Consider the following 19,028-nt stretch of genomic DNA (forward strand, 5'->3'; position numbering starts at 1 on the left):
TTGGAGAGGGGGAGGGGGGAAGTGCAGTGAAAGGCAGGAAGGGGGTGGGAGCTCAGAGCCCCCCGCCCCAGGGGGCCCGGGGACCTTTGCCCTTTCTCCCCTACTCCCAGCTGGAGCCGCTCTCCTGGGAGGAGCCACCGGAGGCAGAACCCCTAAAGGATCTAAGATGGGGGAGTGGGGGCGGCATGAGGGCTGCCTCTCCCTTGAAGACCCTCTCTTGGTGTTGTCATGCCTGCCCGGAAGGAGACTGCTGGAGCTGAGGACCTGGGGAAGTGGAGGCCAGGGGAGCCGTGTCATCTCCTCCTCCCCACCACGGGGCTCGCTCCTGTCCGGCCCTCCGAGCCACGGGCTGGGTCAGGGGCACAGCCAGCCCTCGACGCAGAGCCTCTGTGCCACGTAGGAGAAAGATCCCTTTCCTCAGACAGGTGACCTCCACCTGCCAGTGCTGATGGTGTGAACAGCCTGCAGGGCCCCTGAGCAGTGCGCGCCCTGCACAAGCTGATCGGGCAGTCTGGGCTGGGCCGGGGTACACCGGGCGGTCCCCTGCAGCCCCGGCCCCTGGTCTCCTGACTCAGGGAGCAGTCACTGGGCTCATCGGGAGCCTCGATAAGGGGTGCTCCCCTTGGTGGAGCAGACTGAAGGGCCAGGACAGGGGGAAGGAGGAGGGGTGGAGGTAGAGAGGTAACACAGGAGGAAGCAGGGGGAGGAGGGGTGGGCGGGAGAAGGCAGTGGGTGCCCAGGTCACCGTCTGCACCCACCTGCAGCGCAAACTTCATCTCTAACGCGTCTGAGAGGGCACCTGGCTGCCCGGCACTCGGGCCAGGCCTGCCCAGAGGAGTCCACACCTTCCAAGATGCCGTGTGTGTAAAATGAAAGAAAGCCACTGTGAGTGGAGGTGAGGAGGGAGAAGCGACTGGGCCTGGGCGCTGTGGGCGGGGTTTGCTCCATCCAGTCTGTGCCCAGCCCAGTCTCAGCCTCAGAAGTCCGAGGCCCTCAGGCCAGTCTGCCTGCGGGCGTTCCCATGGGACCCGGCTGGGGGCCAGGGGCCGAGCAGGCGCTGCTGCGGAGACGTGGCAGGGCCACAGGCAGGGTTCCTCGAGCCGGTGCACTGCACTCGGGGTGCCCTGGGCAGGCGCCGGGGAAGGAGCCCCTTCCCCCATCAGTCTCTCTTGCACTCTTATCCCAGATTCTCGGGGTCGGAGGGGCAGAGGAAGGCTTCGATGGAGTCCAGGTTCTTCATTTCCTTCTCAAGCTTCCGGGCAAGACGCTGGAGGCCACTGAGGGGAGACCCGCTTGCAGAGGGGTGATGGACGCGTGGAAAGGTGGGGGAAGCACCATTGGCCGTCCGAATCAGGCATCGAGACAGACGGACGAGGGGAACAATATTATCACTCCAAGGACCCCATGGGGGCGATACAGCAAATACCATATTAAATAACCCTGCAAGCCAAGCAGAGGGACGACACGGGCTCAGAGACAGCCCAGGAGCTCCCCACCACTCTCGCCTGCGCTGCTTGCTAGGGGCAGGGAGCCGGGGGCCACCTGGAGTCGTCCCTGGTTGCCAGCAGCGCCCGGGGCTGGGCAGCTGAGGTTTCACCTGCGCCTTCTCGGAGGGCATGCTGGGACACAGCTGGGCGGGGGTCTGCACAGCCCCCCACCCACCTGTCCCAAGGGAAAACTCAGTCGATAGCTGGGCAGAGGGGATCAAAGCTTAGTGCCTCCATATCGTCTGGGAAAATGCCTGTCCCTCAACTCCTTCCACGGCCCCACCCACAGGCCAGAGAGAAGGAGACACAGGGCTCTGGGCCTCAGTTTCCCCGCCCGGCCCTTACCTGCCCACACTCTCCTGCCGACGCCCCTAGGCTCCGAGGGTCTCCTTCAGGGCCTTCTTGTTTTGCGTGTGCTTGAACTTCCTGTGCTTCCCCTTGGGGGGCCCGCGGACACGCACCGTGCGGATGGCCACCCGAGTCTGGGGCATCCTGGCTGCTCGGGAAGAAGGAAGGTTTGTCAGCAGGCGGGCAGCCACTGTGGGGGGTCCATCCCTCTCCACCGAGAGCTGCCACAGACCTTCCCAGAACCTCAGGGCTGAGGGGAGGGGCCACACCTCCTGGGTTCAAACCCCAACTCCACCGCTCACCAGCTATCTGTGCCTTGGGAATAATTACTGAACCTCTCCATGCCTCAGTTTCCCCATCTGCGACATAGGGTGATAAGACTGCCCACTGCATAGAACTGCCGGGAGGAATAAGTGACAGAATGCCGGCAAACAGATCATTACCCCCACTGGCATGCCCTTTATTTCCCAGCCCCTTGAGCCTGGCCTGAACTTGAACCCATCAGCCAATACTGGGGGGCAGAATGGTGCTGTGCCCGTCCCAGACATACACACTAAAAAGGCCTGGCAGCTCCCGCCTTTGCACTTTGGGGACCTGCATGTGAGGAGGCTGGTCCCCCTGCTGTGGAGGCCACCTGGGGTGGAGAGGTCCTGGATGACAGGGAGAGGCCAGCTGTCCCAGTGCGGCCTCCCAGTGGCTGACGGCAGCGACCAGAGAGAGGCACCAGCAGAACCACACAGCCGAGCCCCATCAGCCCACAGACCAGGGGGGTAGAAACTGCTACCGGCCCTGCCCTGAAGCTCAGAGTAAGCCGTGATGGGTAAGCCGCTCTCCCCCGCTTGCCTCTTGCTTCCTCTGCCTGACCGCTCTGGAGGTTTCCTCCCACCCACCTTTCTGCCCTTGCAGTCGTGTGGTGGGGAGCCCCTGGGCTTCCGGCCAGAGCTAGGCCCCCACCACAGAGCTGACCCCTCCCCTGCGTTCGGCCTGGCCCCCACCGCTCGGAGAAGTGGCACCGCGGGGCCGGCCAGAGCTCGGCTGCTGGGCCAGACCACCTGGGTTCGAGTCTCTCGTGTGCTTTCGGGCAAGTCAGCGAACTCTCCGTGCCTTGATGTCCGCATTTTAACCGGCAGCCCTGGCCTCCTACGGTTGGGAAGTAATTCATGGAAATTGCCAGAAACTCTCAGCTCGCCCTGACCATGAGCCTGGCGATGTGCTAAGCCCATTTGCCCTCCCAGAGGGTACAAGAATCTACGTTTCACAAATGAGGCAGAGGGATTGGGATTCAAACCAGGGACTGGCCTCCAGAGTCCACACTGTCAACCCCTCTGCTGTAAATCACGGGGCCCACGAGCCTCGGTCAAGGTCAGCACTCACACCTCTCTCCCTCCAGGGCACCCAGGCGGACGCCCTGGCTGTGAAAGCTTTGCCCACTGAGCTCAAGGACCCCACTTCCTGAAGCCTTTCAACTTCTCCCAGCCCATCCGGCCATTTGGGGCCAAGGCCTGACCTCCTGACTCGAATACAAGCTCCCATGAGGCAGTCACCCCATCTCTGTGACTTGGGGACCCAGGGACTTGGCACCAGGAAAACTACCAAAGGGCCTGGAGTTTCTGATCCGGAGACCAGGCCACCAGCAGGACGCTGGCCTGGCAACACCCGAGCCAGCCCAAGGGTGTCACACAGCTCACGAGGGACAGGCTGAAACAGACCCCGGAGCCCGGAGCCTGACACTGACTGCCACATCACACGGGCCACGCCACCGGGCCTTGACCCAGCCTGTGGACAGCTGCCAGGAGCTCCGTCCCACGGGGCCAAAGCGCTAACGCTGAAACGGCAAGACCTTGCCCACACGGTCACGGGTTCAACACCCGCCCCCCCAGAAACTGGGTCAAAAAATCATGTGGAACAAATACGGATGAAAACAACCCCATTCTGAACATAAAGCAGAACATCTCTCCCGGACAGGAAAGTCACGCTCTGGGCTAACGCTACACACAGTTTATAACCCATCAATCAGCTTGAAGCTGTCAAATTATTTGCCTTCAGCCCTGGCTGGCGTAGCTCAGTGGATTGAGTGCGGGCTGGGAACCAAAGTGTCCCAGGTTCGATTCCCAGCCAGGGTACATTCCTGGGTTGCAGGCCATAACCCCCAGCAACCGCACACTGGTGTTTCTCCCTCTCCCTCCCTCTTTCTCTCTCTCTCTCTCTCTCCCCCTCCCTCCCTTCCCTCTCTAAAAAAATAAATAAATAAAATCTTTAAAAAAAATTATTTGCCTTAGCAGAGCACCCAGGCCCCACCCACCTCGGCCCCGTGGACAGGACGCAGAGGCGGAGGGGTGGCCCCGCCTTCCTTCAGAGGGCTCCTTAGTAAGAAATAACAACGGGGTCTGTTCCGTATGCAAACAGGAGCACGTTACTGAACACCAAAACAGTAACTTGGGGGACTTTTTAAAACATTTAATCACATTCACTTTAATGTATCTCATTTGATCCTGATGCAAACTTTTGAGGGAGAAAAAGCAGCTGGATATAGTCCGAAGAACACAGAACTGGCCGTTATCCGACCCGGGACGAGCTCTGTGACCTCCGGTTCTCCGGCCTCAGGCACACCCTCTGCAAAATTAAACAAGATCTTTTTTTTTTTTTTTTTGGCCCTTTCAACTCTCTAAGCTGAACTGTGCCCCCGACTTGTAGAATCTGGGGAGGGGAAGGAAACTCTGGTCCCACTGAGCCGTCGGATGCTTGAGCCCCATCTCTCACATCCCTCTGCACGGCTGCCCAGCCTTTCCCGACACACCCCCAAACACAGGGAACTCACTCCCTCACAAGGAGAACAACGCCATCCTGGATGTCCGACTAGGACGTGGAATTAAAAATCTCTGTCTGGTGGCTTCGCCCGCTCGTCCTGATGTGCCCCTCAGGGCCACAGGAATTAGTTTGTTTTTCCACCCCCAGGACACGGTGCCCCATATCCGGAAGACGAAGTGAATGGGGCCTTCTCCCGCCCAGGCTCTCGCCCTGCCCCCTTTCATGCACTCATTCAACAAAGTGGGGGCTGTGAAGTCTGGGATGGGCTATGCTGCATGGGGTGGTCAGGGCAGACCTCTCGGAGGAGGTGACTTCTGAGCTGAGACCCAAATACAGAGAATAAGTAGGCCTGTGAAGAGCTGAGAGACGTGAGTTTCAGCGAGATTGGCATGAACAAAGGCCCTGGGGCAGAAACGTATCTAAGCCACCGGAAAAGGCCAGGGCAGCAAATACGAAGGGGACTGGTTGTCAGCAAGGCCAGAAGGCCAACTGGGCACTCCGTCCTCACGGAAGGCCTCACAGGCAGGGGAGGAACCTGGCTGTTCTTGGCTGGATGGAGAGCTTCAGGTGACGCTGGCCAGGGTGGGGCATGCCTGATCCAATCCTCCCCACCAGCAGCGGCCGTGGGACAGGGGGGCTGCCGGGCTGAGGCATCAGAGGCAGACCCTGGCAGACCCATGGTCACCTCGCTGCTCCTGGGACTTACCCGGCTTTCGGGTCACGGGTTGCGCCGCGGCCACTGTCTCACACCTGCACGCCAGATGGTCCTCCAGGGTCACTGTGACCAGCTTATTGATCGGGATCTTCCTCACGATCTCGATCTTCTTCACCTGGAGGACAGAACCCCCCGAGTGCCCGTGTAACACCGTGCGGGAAGGGGCTGCGGGAGCCGCCTGCCTGCTCTGTGCACCCCACCGTCCCCCGCAGGAATCTTTCCTCGAAAGCCCTCAGCCGGGAGAGCCGCAGGCCGCAGGGCAGACACCGCGGCCCAAACAATAGCAGGACCCTGCCCTCTGCCCTTCTCGTAGCTTTTCCATCAAAACAAGCCCTCCCGACCTGGCCTCCAGCTCGGCCAGGGCCCCCTCGGCAGTCCCAGAGGGGGAGAAAGGCATTTCCGGGCTGAGCCGGGGCCCGTGGTGTCCTCATTCCTGGAGCGCCAGCCAAGGTCAGGGGCTGTGGCAGGGGCTGGGGGTGGTTGTCTGGAAGGAAGTGGGGGGCGGCTTTATCCAGGAGGGAGGCGGGAAAGGGGAGGTCAGCTGTCAGGTGTCCATCCACAGAGGTGGACGCGTTGGGGACAGGAGATAGCAGGACAGTGGGCGGTGTGGCAGAGAGCGACACTTGTAATCTCAGGCACAGGACTCGGGCCTGGGATGCAAGTGGGCGCGAGGAAGGGGGGCGAGGTGAAGCCTACAGAGTGTCTGGTGAGAGGGCCCACGGGCCACGGAGCCCTTGGTGCGTCCACCACCCAGCAGCCCAGCCCAGCCCAGCCCAGCCCAGCCCATCCCAGCCCAGCCTGCGTCGGTGTGTGGGCGAGGCCGGCCCCAGGGGTGCCGCTGAGGCCTCTCTGGCCCTGCGCCGCCCGGCGTGAGACCGGCGGCTCCCCCAGCATGGACGCGACTCTCAAATTCCCCGTGAGTCAGAGGTGCACCCAGTGTTTCCAGAAGAGAGGCAGGGCTCGCACTCCGACTCTGCGTGGGGGCTGCCCCCCTCCTGGCAGTGCCTCTGCGCCCTCCTCATTAAAGACACAGCTTGTCAGAGGGACAGGGGCCGGTGCTGCGGACACACAGGGGAGCCGCTGTCTCTGTGAAACAAAGGGAACTGACAGGCCGGGGCAGGGAGGAGCTTCGGGGGCCTCTGAGCAGCTGCCCGGAACATTCTGAGTGTTCAGCGTGTTTGCTGACATATCTTTCAAGAGACACTGGGGGATTTTATCCCTGCTAAACACGGGGCAGCACCCTTTACCTAGCACCCTACACCCAGCCCGGCTGGGGGTCTGCCTGTGGCTTTGGTCACGGCAGCCCAGGCGGCCTCGGCACAAATGTCCAGACGGCTCCACAAGGGCGTCCTCTCTGGACAGAGCCCAGCAGCCTGCCAGGGATGGCTTCCCATCCGTGTGGAAGCCGGGGCAGCCCTGCCGGCAGCGCTGGGCCGAGGGGCCGGGGCGGGCAGGGCCTCCGCTCACCTGGACGGGCCGCAGCTGCACCTGGGTGGGCCGGCACTGCACCCGGTTGCTGTTGCAGCAGCCGGAGCAGCGCTGCACCTCGACGCAGGGCGGCCACACCAGGTAGTTGGCGTTGCTGCGGTCGATGAGGTTCCGGGAGATCTTGAACACCTCCGTGCGGGTCTTGCACTCGGCGATCCTGGCCGGCTCGGCCGCCGCCAGGGGATCTGAAGGAAGACAGGACCTCTGTTGGCCAGGGGGCGGGCCTGCCCGGAGCCACCAGCGGGCAGGAAAGCATGGCAGGGCACCGCCAGGCCTGCCCTCCTCCTAAATGACCGGCCAGTCCCCTATCCCTCCCACGGCAGGGGAGGTTTTTAGTCTGGGCTGCCATCAGCCCATCGGCCGCGGGACCTGGGCAGGTTGCTGGTGTGCTCTAAGCCTCAGTTTCCCCATGTGCGCACGGGGATGACCGACACTCAAGAACCATTGCCAGGATCAAAGAGAGGTCATCCGGAAGGTGCTGGCATGTTGTAAACGTCAGAATCCTTCCACCACCAGCCCTCACTCACGTCACTCTGCGACCTCACGGCCTTATGGGTTTGCCGGACAAGTGGCCCGCACTCATCACCTACGGCCTTGTACCCGCTGTGCTCGGCTGCCTCACACTGTGGCCTGTTCTTACACCATGGCTTCCTTGGGAGAGCCTCGGTGTGCTCATCTGTACAATGGGACAACAGCACCTGCATGGCACTTGCAGGCCTAAGGGGTCCTGCGCGGGACGCCTGGCCTAGGCACAGCCAAGGCCGGGGCTCGTCATCGTCCACCAGCGAGGAACTACGGCTCCCGGAGCCGAACTAGCTGCCCAAGTTCACGGGCCGAGGAGTGGAACTCAGGTCCCGACTCCTATGGGGAGCCCCTACCCCCACAGCACCATCGACAGTATTTTGGGTACTGCAGGTGGGGAGAGAGGAGGAGGAGGGGCTTGGGGTGAGCCCTGGCCTTCCCTGGGGAGGCTTCCCCGAGACCTAACGTTCTACTCTGTCCTCCGGTCTCTGCGGTAGAGCAGGAAGCAGGGCCCCGGCCACGGCCCTTCGTCACCGCAGAGACACGCAGCCGGGGGGGCCCTGGGTTCAACTGAGAGGCGCTCCTGGGGTCCCAGCCCTGCCACTCGTTAGCCGTGTGAGCACGCCTGCTTGCTTACCCTCTCCTGGGCTCCAGTCTCCCACTCTGTAAAATGGGCCCATAATACCTATTGCTAGGGTTGAAGTAACAAAAAATAAGGTTAAAAGCACTGTGTTTAGGAAAGGGAGTGTGTTGGGGGTGGGGCGTGATGCCACAACTCAGTGTAAGGTGTTTAAGGATGCTGTGCTCTCTTAGTTCATCCTGGTCCTAAGTGGTGGGGGGCTCGGGGGGCACACGGAGTCGGCCCTCAGAGCCTGGGGGGGCTGCAGGCCCCAGTCCTCCTTCTCTGGCCCCCACCTATGTGGGGGGGCCTCCTTCTCACCCTCAGTCTTACCTAGGCTCCTTCTCCCTCGGGATAAGCTCTCCAGCTCGCCTCCAGAGTGAGACCGGGTCAGATTCAGGTCCAGCTCGGCTCCATCTTCCTCTGCAAGAGTCGGCACAGACAGAGGCGCTCTGACAACTGCTGGCTGGCCCGACCCCGGGCGGGGGCTCCGAGGGGGCTCTGGGGCAGAGAACAGGCTCCCCTTCTGGCTCCCAGTGAACTCAGGTCCCAGCTCTGAGGAGAGCCCCCCCCCCCGCCGGGTAAACCCGGGGTCGCCGGGGCAGGGGCTCAGAGCAGGTGCAGCCCTGACTGTACCCTCGCAGGGGGCTTCAACCCCACTCTGGGCTCTCCAGGCACACTTTTGGACAGAACCCATGTCAGTGAAGTTAAAAATAACCCTTCCCCTTTGCTACTGTACTCGAACCCTCCTTGGCCTCCAGGGCAGGGCCAGGACCCAGAGCTCCGAAGGCTGCTTTCCAGTGCCCTCCGCCCAGCGTTCCCACAGGAAGTGCTGAATGGAGAAATTCCCAGAATCCCCGGGGGGACCGCCATGCCCTGGACACAGCCCCTCCGGAGCCCCTGACAATGGCCCAGTTGGGCGGAGAGAAGGAGGGAGGGAGAGGGATGTGGGTGGGGGCTGCGGGCAGGGAGGGGTGCTGGGACCGCAGGCCTCACCCAGGGCCCTTCCAAATCGCGGTCTCTCTCCACCTCCCAGCCTCTCGCTGTGTTTTTCTGTCTTCTCCCCTCTAACCTTTGGCCCCGCGTCTGCCCTCAGCTGTCCGGTCATTGCTAAGGCCACAGCTCCAGCTCCCCTCTCTCGTCTCAGCGCCATCAGCACTCATTACAGAGACAACCGGGGCTGGCTGCTGGGGGTGCGGGCTGGCCAGGAGGACTTTGAGCTTGACGTTGACTGGTGGGCAGATTCTTCCAGCTCTCTGCTGGCTGAGAGCCAGCCAACAAACTGAGGGATGTCGGGGACCGGCTCCAGCACCCCCTCAGCCCCACGCAGCAGCCCGGGCTCCCAGTGGCCCCCCACCCCACCCCACTGGCCCTGCTCGCCCCTGCAGGCTGCCAGCGGGTCCTGTTCAGAGGGGGACTGCCCTGTAACTGGCGTGTTCCCATCTAGCCTACTGCCCCACGTCACTGCGTCTGTCCGTGCCTCCCGGTCCCTTCCTTTCTCTCGGCCATCTCTGGAATGTCCCCGCTGGGGAGGAGATGGGGAAAAGATGTGCATTGTGGAAAGGTTAAGTTGATTAGGAAAAAATAGCCACATGGTTGCCTCGAAACAGGGCTGCTATTGAAAACCTCGTCTCCCTGATCCCGACCCCCACCAGGGCGTGGAGGGGCTGTCCGAGGGTGGGGGCGAAGGCCCTTGGAAAGAAATAGCAGAAAGGCTAAATTTGGAAGTTGCCCCATTGTGTTGGCCAGGGCTGGCCAGTCGGGCATGGGGTGGGGGTGTGGGAGACGTCGGGTGGGGGGCCTGGTGAACAATAGGTGGGCCCAGCTGGGGCCCCCTCCCACCTACCTCGCCAGCCCCCAGCGCAGGCGGGTTTGAAAGGGCCCGGGAATGCTTTTGAGAGGGAGCCAGGGGCCCAACGGGGAGAGGAAACAAAGGCAGGAAATGCTGTCCCCCGTAGATAGCAGTCTGGGCAAGGATTACAAAGTGACAAAGAGACAAAACCCCAGAGGGAAGGGGAGCTGGGGGTGCAGGGGGGGGGCGCTGACCAGGGCTCCGGGGATCGGGCCAGAGGTTAGAATAGAATGGAATTTGCTCTGAAGACAGCGTTTATAAACACATTCCCCACCCGGACCGCCAGCCCCGCCACGCGTGTGCCACCGAGCACGTGCCCCTGCGCGGAGTGTGTTCTCGGGCACGGGCAGGGCGGCCGCTGGCCTGGGCCAGGTGTCCCCAGGAGACCTCGTGGTGTGGGCCCTGGGCCAGAGGGGCAGGCGTGTGGCTCCTCCGGCACCACCCCCTGGCTGAGTCCACACCTGGATCCTCATTGGGCAGATGCCCCGGGCACCCCCGGGCGCCCCACCCTCCGCACCAAGCCAGAGACGCATGTGAGTGCTTCTCCCGCCACGCCCCACGTCCCAGGTACCAACCCGTCTGCCTACTCAGCCCTGCCCCAGACAGGTGTGGCCGAGCCCTGCCTGGGCTGCCCCAGGCCCCGGCTCTCTGGATGTCAAGGAAGAGAGGACGGCCTTTGCCCCGCCCCTCTCGGCTCCTGGGTACTCAGCGGAGGGCCAGCACAGCGGGTGAGGGTTCAATTTACCTACGGAGTCTCCGTGCAGCAGGCGCTGGAGGTCATCGAAGGAGCGGATGGAGTGGTCGCTCAGCATCTCGTAGAGCTCCTCGGGAATGGGGTCCCCCTGCCAGGCAGACAGCATGGGAGCGAGTGAGCTGGGGCTCAGGGCTTCCCGGCGGGGCCCTCTCATCCCCATCACAGACACGCCCTCCTACTCGAAGTTCCCACAGGGCCCCTCGGCCAGGGACGGATGGACCGCCAGGCTGGGGGTGAGCAGGCAGCAGAGTCCAGGCCTGACCGCCAGGAGCACAAAGGTCCCGGGGCCAGAACCTGCCGCAGCCTCTGAGACCCGGCACAGACTACTCATCCGTCCCCACCCCACACAGGACCCCCAGCTTGCTCTGAGTTTGGGTGTGTATGTCCTTCCCCCCACCACACTGCAGGTTCTGGGAGGGTCCCCCATCTTTCTGCTTCTCCTCCACACCTGGCAGCTAACGACAGCCAGCATTGGCCATGGGCGGTCTGATTATCCCCGGTTCACAAGTGGGAAAAGAGAGGCTCAGGCAGGCGACACCGTTTGCCCGAGTCCTGCAGCCGATGCACCGCAGAACCTGCACCCTAACCCCAGGCTCCCCCGATGGCCGAGCCTGCGCACGCTCCCCGCCTCCCGGGTGCACGCGGGGCTGCATGAATGCTTGCAGAGGTGCATGGTCTTGGGAGGCCACAAGTACTAACGATGTTTATTTAATCTCTCACCCAGAGAGCAGAGCAGGGAATCCTCAGATGCGGCCGGGAACCTGAAAGCTCACCCGAAAGCTCACCCGAGCCCCATGCCCAGCCAAACGCTATTTTTAGAGCCCCCCTGGCCTGTTACCAGAAACACTTGAAACTTAATAAGCACTTTAACAGGCCCCATTCGGAGCCGGGCTTCCTCCAGGGAAACCGCAGGTCCCACAATGACACGAGAGCAACCCAATAGGAAGGACGCGGCCACGTCCCCTCTGGTCCAGGGAGACCCCCGGGGGCTGATGCCGGAGGCCGGGACAAAGAGGTGAGGGAGACACGCAATCCGGACACCCTCCTCCTCCAGACACAGACAACGTGTGAGGTGCTGCCGCACGTCCGAGCTCACACCCCTGTGAACACACACGCGTGCACGCACAAACACAGGATCGTGGAAGGGGCCCCGGGGAAGGCGTCAGCTGACTTGACTGACCGCTACGGTTTGACTTTAGTCGAGCAGCGCTGTGCCTCGGTCTCCCCGGGTGAGGCAGGGAGGAGCTCCCGCTCCAGTTGGTTCACCCCAAGGACTCGAGTCTCAGCACAGCCACCTCCCCTCCCCACCCAGCAGGAAAGGGCGGGTCGCCGCACCGCGTGGCCAGCCCTCGAGGCTCTCGCCCAAAGCTCTGGTAGACGCCTGGTGATTGATCAGTTTTTAACCTCCCCGAAAAGTTCATTTCCTGGACACTTATCACAGTGTCTTCCTCCAGGGGTTCCAGCACGTCCAGCCGTGGCCACCCGAGTCGACCTCGTGGACAAAACCACTTTTAAAACGGATTCCTTAAAACCCCTGAGCTCAGGGTCTTCGTTTGAACGAGGAGCTTATCATTCTGGCCGGGGTCCAGGGCTGCCGGAAGCTCCGGGGAGGGAAGGTCGGGGTGCAGCAGCCGGTCTGGCTGCAGATCAGGGTCATCCCTTCAGGGTCCATGACCGCGCAGCCAGGTAGCCAGGGGCTGCGAGCGTGAGACGAGGCGACGCCTTGGCTGGGCTGCCGCTCCCCTTCCTCCCCCATCTCCTCCACGCGGGACCTCCTCCGGCCCCAGGAGAGGGGCCACCCCTTGGGTGGTCTCCAACTGTGGACACAGGACCCAACTCCAGAATGGAAGGCGGGTGGCCGGTTGCCAGTTAAGACTGAGGTAGGCCACTACCTGGCGGCCCCAGAGTCGGTGGTCCAGAGAGCTGGATCCACTCTCTCCTGCTACCAACCACCAGCGACCTCAGGCTGGCCACTGCGCCTTTCTGTATCTGGCTCTCACCTGCGGATCCAGGGAGTTGGAGACATTTGATTTGAGTCTATTTCTGCCCAGGGATGTCAGGAGAGGCAGCAGCAGAAAGCCAATGGGGAGGTACCCAGCCAGATCGCCCGGGCTGTGTGTGGAGTAATGAGTCAATTAACTGCCCAGGAGAGCTGGCTGCAGCTGCCAGCCGTGGCAGGGAAGGCAGACCCCCCAGTCAGGCTTGGCGGATGCCCTGGGCCTGGCCTACGATGCGAAGGAGGTGACATCTTCTGGAAGCGAACCCAGAACGCTTCCCAGGCTGCCTGAGGAAGAGCCCGGGACAGACACTGAGGAAAAGCACACGGTAGGTGCTCAGTAAATGCCAGGAAAATGCATGAAGGACTCTCCCCTTGCTTCGCCCTGGGATTCGCTCCTGGATGATTCTCCACCTGGAATAGTCTCGCCCGCCCCTCACGCAAACTGCCTCCTGTGGCGTCCGCATCAGTCTAAGCAGAGGTCGTTCCTGCACACACTTCTGTTAATCGGGCCGCCGGGTGCCCTGAACTCAGTGAGCGCACCCAGATTTGACACACTCCGCAGCGAACGTCTACTAAGTGCTGACTGTAAGCCAAGCAGGCACTGAGCTAAAGTCATTCCTAACTACCCACCCTTTAAGAGGCTGGTGCTATTTTTATCCCCGCCTTCCAGATGAGGAAGCTGAGGCTTAGAAAAAGGACGTGAATGGCTGCAGGTCAACAAGACTAGTAGTGAGCAGCCGCGCCGGGCCCCTCCCTCTTGCAGCCACCACGGGGCTCCTGGGCACCATTTCCAGTTCAGGCCCCTCTTCTCCCTGTAGAGGTCACAGAGCAGAGGTCCCCCTCCAGGGGCGAGTGGCTCCCAGGGGACACTGGCTGCGTCTGGAGGCATTTTGGGTTGTCACAACAACAGGGGTGCTACTGGCACCTCGTGGGCTCCCTGCTATGCCCAGGACAGCCTTCCACGGCAAAGAACGGTCTCACCCAAAGTGTCAACAGTGCCAGGGCTGGGAAACCGCAGCAGCAGATGAAAGAGTGCAGGCTGCGGCTGCCAAGGACAGCTCGACTGTTGGAATATGTCTTAACAACCTCAAATCCCAGCTTCTCTACCTTTTAAGCGGGGCTAACAACGCCTCGCCAGGGTTACTGGGAGGCCTATTGCACCCGGCAGCGCAGCCAGCAAATAATGGGTGTGCAATGAGCTGTCGACGCGGTCACTCCTCCGGCGTGGCTCCTCCTAGGGCAGCAGCTAGCTGCATGCACCCCCGGGGCCAGCAGCCCCGGGCATTTCTGAGAATGACAGTGGGTGGGTGGAGAGCTGCCTGCCCACGGGACAGTGTGTGGCTTTGCCCTATCTTCCGTGCTGGGCCACAGGAAGTGGCACCTAGCCCCACAGCAGCGGTGCCTGGGGCTGTGTGGGCTGCTGGGCCCCTTCCAGGGTGGGGGAGTAGGTGAAGAGTGAGGAAATCCAGCCTGTGGTCAGCTCCAGGGTGCAATGCCCTGAGAGGGCACCTGCTTGCGGTCAGAAGCTTCGGGTCAGAGGCTCTTCTTCATGTGGAAGGGTGAGCACAGAGTGAGGGTTTTCCTGGACATGGGTTCTAGAAGCCTCCTTAGGTGGGCAGCTCTCCCTCGGAGCCGGAAAATGAGGCTGGGCACCCCAGGGACACTGCCCCAGATCTCAGGCCCGGGGTTCTGGCAGGGTGAGGGCGTGGCAAGAAGGCAGCTGGGGCACAGCCAGCCACGGGAGCCAAGGCAAACAGCCTCCTCCCCACCCCACCCCCAGCGCCAGCTGCAGAAGGTAGGAAGGGCACCAGCTAGAGCAAGGCTGGGTGAATTACCTGCTCCCCCACTGGGATGGCAGATCAAAGGGGCCTGGACCCACCCTCCACCTGGGCCCCAGCACACACACAGGTACGCTCTCCCCGGCCCTCCCGCCCTCCAGCTGGGGGAGACGACTCGGGGCTCAGGGCTCAGCCCGAGCAGCCAGGGGCGTTGGCTGTGGCTGGCAGAGGGAGAAGCCTACCGGGCCTCCTCTGAGCGCCCGCCCGCCCGCCCGCCTGCCCGCCTGCCTGCGAATCTCAGGCCTAATTTAGATTCAATGCCAAAGCCAAGGCCTTTGAAGAAGCCTCCTCTGGGCAGACCACAGAAGCCATTTAGAACCAGCCTTCCCACCTACCATTTCCCTTCCCTATTGCTCCTGGGACCACCCCCCTCCACAGCCCCACCCCTCCTTAATGTGAGCCCAGCCTCCCACCGGGCTCCCCACCCCTCCCTGCTGCAGAGAAACTGCTGGGGCGGGAAGAGGGGGACCAGTGCAGCCACCGAATCCTGGCAGCCGGGCGATCACTGCCCCCCCACCCCACCTCTGCCCCAGCTGTCAGCACGGGGCAGGGCCCTGGACTCTGCATTTTCCAGAGGCCCGGTAACCCCTCTGCTGCTCTAGGGGAGCTCTGAGCTAATCCAATGCCCTTCTATTTTTAGGCGGCGGAAACTGAGGCCCAGTTCAAGAGACGCAGAACCCTTGCCATCTGATTGCCCTTCTGTTCCTCCCCTCCGTGCTGCCAGTCCGAGCCCCAAGCCGTGGAAAAGAAAGGCGAGCTTGTCTCTCAAGATGAGGCAGGGGGAGCTCGAATGAGGGTGCCCAGTGGCAGGGGCAGTGGCCTTGCTGGGCCGGCCTGGGGGAAGGGCTACAGGAGGCAGCGTTTGTGAAGCGCTCAGCAAGCACTGGACACGTATCTGGTTCTCCCCCACCTGCGGGATGCACGGTCCTTTCCACAAATCACCTCCACAGGTCAGTCACCCCCCGTAGGCCAGGCGCCCCTCTCAGCATGGGGGATGGCGGTTACTAAGACAGAAGCTCCCCAGTGGAGCTCACCCGCCAGTGAGGGAAGAGCAGGTGATAAACAACTGAATAAACCAGAAAACGCAAAGAGCTGCCCGCCTCAGTGCGGGTGAGGGGAGACTTCGAGAGGGGTTTCTGGGGCACACGGCGAACACCTCTTCCCCACTCCTGCCGACACGCTCTCTCCCTCTCTCTCTCCCTCTCTCTCTCTCTCTCTCACACACACACCCAAGCACAATCTTTCTAGGTCTTGCACCAGAGCCTCCAAATTTTGTTTGATCCTAAACTTGCAGACACTTCTATCTAGGACTGGGGGATTCCAGCAAGCTGGTCCGCCACCCCCTAAGGCATCAGCAAACCCGGTGGAAGCTGGGTCGTGAAGGGCGGTGGGGCCCCTTCGCTCGTTCCCCCACAGAAGGAAGGGTTCGGAGGCCAGAGGCATCACATGACAGCGGGAGTGACCCTCCCAGCAGCCAGCGCAGCCGACCCCCTGCCAGGACCTGCCTCAGACTTCCCGGGCCTCCTTCCCAGCCACTGAGGCCTCCACCTGTGGCGCAGTCCAGGCATGCTTGGGACATGGCCAGATTGGAGGCCACCTGCACCAGCAAGCCCTGCCAGAGTCCCCCTTCCTGGACTGGCCCCAGGGCCCATGGGTTTGCCCTTTAGGGGTCTTCTCCCAGAGCCGCCTTGAGGCTTGCTCAGGCTCAGCAGGAAAGTGCTCTGTAAACTGCAAAGCACCACCCAACTGTGGGCTCCTAAGAGCCATGTGTTCAGGGGTGTTGTGACTGAAGAGAGGAGAGAGGCACTGGCTTCTGTGCTGGAGCGCCCCCCCGCCCCGCCCCCTACACATGCAGCACACGGTGGAGTTGTGGGAAAGCAGGGGAGGTGCTGGATGAGGCTGGGAACCGTAAGGGCAGGCCTGGGAAAGCCTTAGCCAGCTGTCACCCAGCTGGGTAAGCCAAGGGGACAGAATAGTGCCTGAAGGGGGAGGGGGAGGGGGGAACTCCCTCAGCGGCTCAGGGTCCTCTAGTCTCCAAGCTTCACCTGGAGGGAGGAACGCTCTGGACGTGACAGTGGCCCCCAAGCACATCAGTACCATTTGCAGCCACACGGGATGAGCTGGAAAAGAGCAATCACAGAAGAGTGATGCTTGAAGGGTGTGGGGCTGACCTTACCAGGCAAAAAAAAAAAAACAAACCGTGGGTGCTGTGGAGCCAGGGCTGATGGAAAGGTCCCTGTTTCCCCTCCCTCATAGCACCCAGGAAGGTAATGGAGTCGCTACAGAGGTGAGGAGGTTCCAGGGCCCACCGTGGGCCCACCTGTGGCCGAGGGTGGGTGCTGGCGCTGGGCGTGCGTGCGTAGGTGGGCGCGTACGTGTGTTGAGGCCGCGTGTGCCTGGGCCTTGCGTGCGTGCGTGTGTGTGCGGTGCGCGCGCGTGTGCCCCGCGTGTGCACGGGCGTGGCAGCGGCGGGCGCGCGACCCGGCCGCAGTAGTGCGTGCCCGTCGCTCTGCGCGCCCGCCCGCCGGAGCGCAGCATCGCCTCCGGCCAAGAGTGTGCATGCGTGGGGTGAGTGAGCGAGTCGGGGGGCCGGACGGGGTGGGCTGCGGAGAGCAGCGGCGGGGACGCCGCGGTTCCCAGGACGTCCTGGCACCGGGCCCAACCCCCAGGCCCCGCGGCGAGGCGGCAGCTGGGGCCGGCCGGTGCCCCCTCCTCAACAGCTGGCCACGGCCCAGGGGGCTGCGGGAGGAGAGGAAGGGGCGTCGGGAGGGGCCTGCAGGCGGCCTGGCCGAGCCCCGCGTCCTCCCTCCCGGGTGCGGGCGGCGGGGACGGCCGCGGAAGGGCGGGGCCCCAGGGCGGGCGGCCGGCGGCCCTCAAGGATCCCGGAGAACAAAAGGAGACGGCGACAGCTCCTCCGTGGTCAAAACAACCTGCGCTGGCGGCGGCCCAAGGCCCGGCCGCAGCCTCGGAGCCCTTCGCTTTAACCCTTTCGCTGCCGCCGCTGCCTCCTTCCTGCCTCGTTGGAGGTCGCCAGGGGAGGTGCGGGCTCCCGGCCGCGGCCGAGCAGAAGCGGGACTGGACCTAGGCGCGCCGCGCTCCCGGCAGCCCCGTTCTCCCCTCCACCTCGCGCCTCCTCCCTGCCCCGCCCCCTTTCCCACCTGGATTCCGGGTACACTTGCCAACTCACTGCTACTTGAGGCTGGGGGTGGGGGGGTGCTGATCAGGCGCGATAGCTCTGGCAGACGTTTTTATACCCCGCCTCCCTTCCAGCTAGGCTTTTTCCAGGCACCCTGCAGGCGGGGGAGAGAGGCGCTTCCTCTTGCAGGGCTCGGGCGTAGGCATGGCGGGGCTTCAAGCGCACACCGTCCTGGGGCTGGATTTCCTCCGAGCCCCCACGCCTCCCTAACCCCAAGTGCTCAAAACCTGTCCGAAACCCCCACCTCCCTTCCGCTGCGCCCGAGACACAAGCTGCTCCGGGACCGCGCTCCGGGGCTGGGCATGCCCTGCGCGGCCCGAGGGTGCCCACTGTGACCGGGAGTGGGAGCCAGGGTGGGACCAAAACCGTGCCGAAGGCTGGCGTGGCTGCCACCAGTGCGCAAGCTCTCTCCGCCCGTGCGAGCCAGGTCCCAGACAGAACCTAAGCCGGAACAGAAGTGGGCTGGGGAGGACGCGCTGCCTTCTGCACCCTCGGCACCACCCCACCCCCTCTCCACTCGCAGGGGAAGGGGGACATTCGGTTCCCGAGGGGTGGGGGGCAGGACCACACACGTCTTCCCGGACGCTTAAAGGCGGAGAAATCTGGGATCGCTCCTGGGAAGGAAAGCCACCACTGCACCCTGCCCTTAGAGCCGGGCACCTCCCGCACCTCGCGTGTCAGCCCTCGGAGGTCACCTAGCGCCCAGCGCCAGTCCCACGGGCTGCGAGGGTCCAAAGTTCACTGTGGGGAGGAGAGGGGCGACCAAGTGGGGGTAGGAGTGGGGGTAATGAATGAAGCGAACCAGCCCCACCGCCCTCGCAACTCACCTCAGCGCTGACCAGGCGCAGGTAGCAGCAGAGAGACAGGAAGAGCGCCCAGCAGCGATTCATGCCGACTCCGGGCCCGGCCCCACAGGGCCCCAGACGCGTGGACCGAGCGCGCCGCCCCCTCGGCCAGGGTGGAGGGCGGGGGCTGGGGAGGAAGGTGGGCTCGGCTGGGGTCTGCGGCGATCAGGCGCTCTGGCCGCTGCAGCCGCTGTAGCGGCTCACCCGCATGGCCCCCGGGCGCCCCCGCCCTTAGCCCCGACTCCGTCGTCGTTGGGGGACTGGGAAGAGCCTGGGCGCGGGGCAAGGGTCCGAGGCCGCTACCTGGGCGGATCCCGAGCCCGAGCGAGCATCCACAGCCGGGGGGCTGCGTCGCGAACCAGCCGAGGTGTCTAGCCGTGTGGGGGCGCCCAGGGGACTCCAACCTCCGAGAGGAAAAAGAACGCGGCAGCCGATGGTTGTCTTCTCTCGCCCGCTAAAGGCGTTCTCCGCTGCCCGCCGGCTTAGCTTTTTTGCAACATTTTCTGGGAAGGCCCTTGAAGTCAGAAAGCGCAGAGCTGGGCGCCTCAAAACCGAAG

General features: G+C 63.2%; 1 protein-coding gene across 2 annotated transcripts; it reads right to left on the reverse strand.

The window, feature by feature from the left end:
* Nucleotides 1-226: 226 nt before the first annotated feature.
* Nucleotides 227-18,583, reverse strand: PDGFB (platelet derived growth factor subunit B). Of its 2 annotated transcripts, none has more exons than XM_028533448.2 (7): nucleotides 18,454-18,583; nucleotides 10,585-10,681; nucleotides 8,321-8,410; nucleotides 6,826-7,031; nucleotides 5,350-5,473; nucleotides 1,833-1,983; nucleotides 227-1,440 (listed from the first exon to the last, which is right to left on the reverse strand). In XM_028533448.2, the coding sequence occupies exons 1-6, from the start codon at nucleotides 18,514-18,516 to the stop codon at nucleotides 1,859-1,861; spliced, it is 705 nt and encodes a 234-aa protein (XP_028389249.1). In that variant the 5' UTR covers nucleotides 18,517-18,583; the 3' UTR covers nucleotides 227-1,440; nucleotides 1,833-1,858. The 2 variants fall into 2 exon arrangements, with proteins under 2 accessions (XP_028389249.1, XP_035875536.1); XM_036019643.1 differs by having other exon boundaries at nucleotides 1,833-1,986.
* Nucleotides 18,584-19,028: the final 445 nt, after the last annotated feature.

This window comes from Phyllostomus discolor, chromosome 2, assembly GCF_004126475.2.
Source record: "Phyllostomus discolor isolate MPI-MPIP mPhyDis1 chromosome 2, mPhyDis1.pri.v3, whole genome shotgun sequence".
NCBI lineage: Eukaryota > Metazoa > Chordata > Mammalia > Chiroptera > Phyllostomidae > Phyllostomus > Phyllostomus discolor.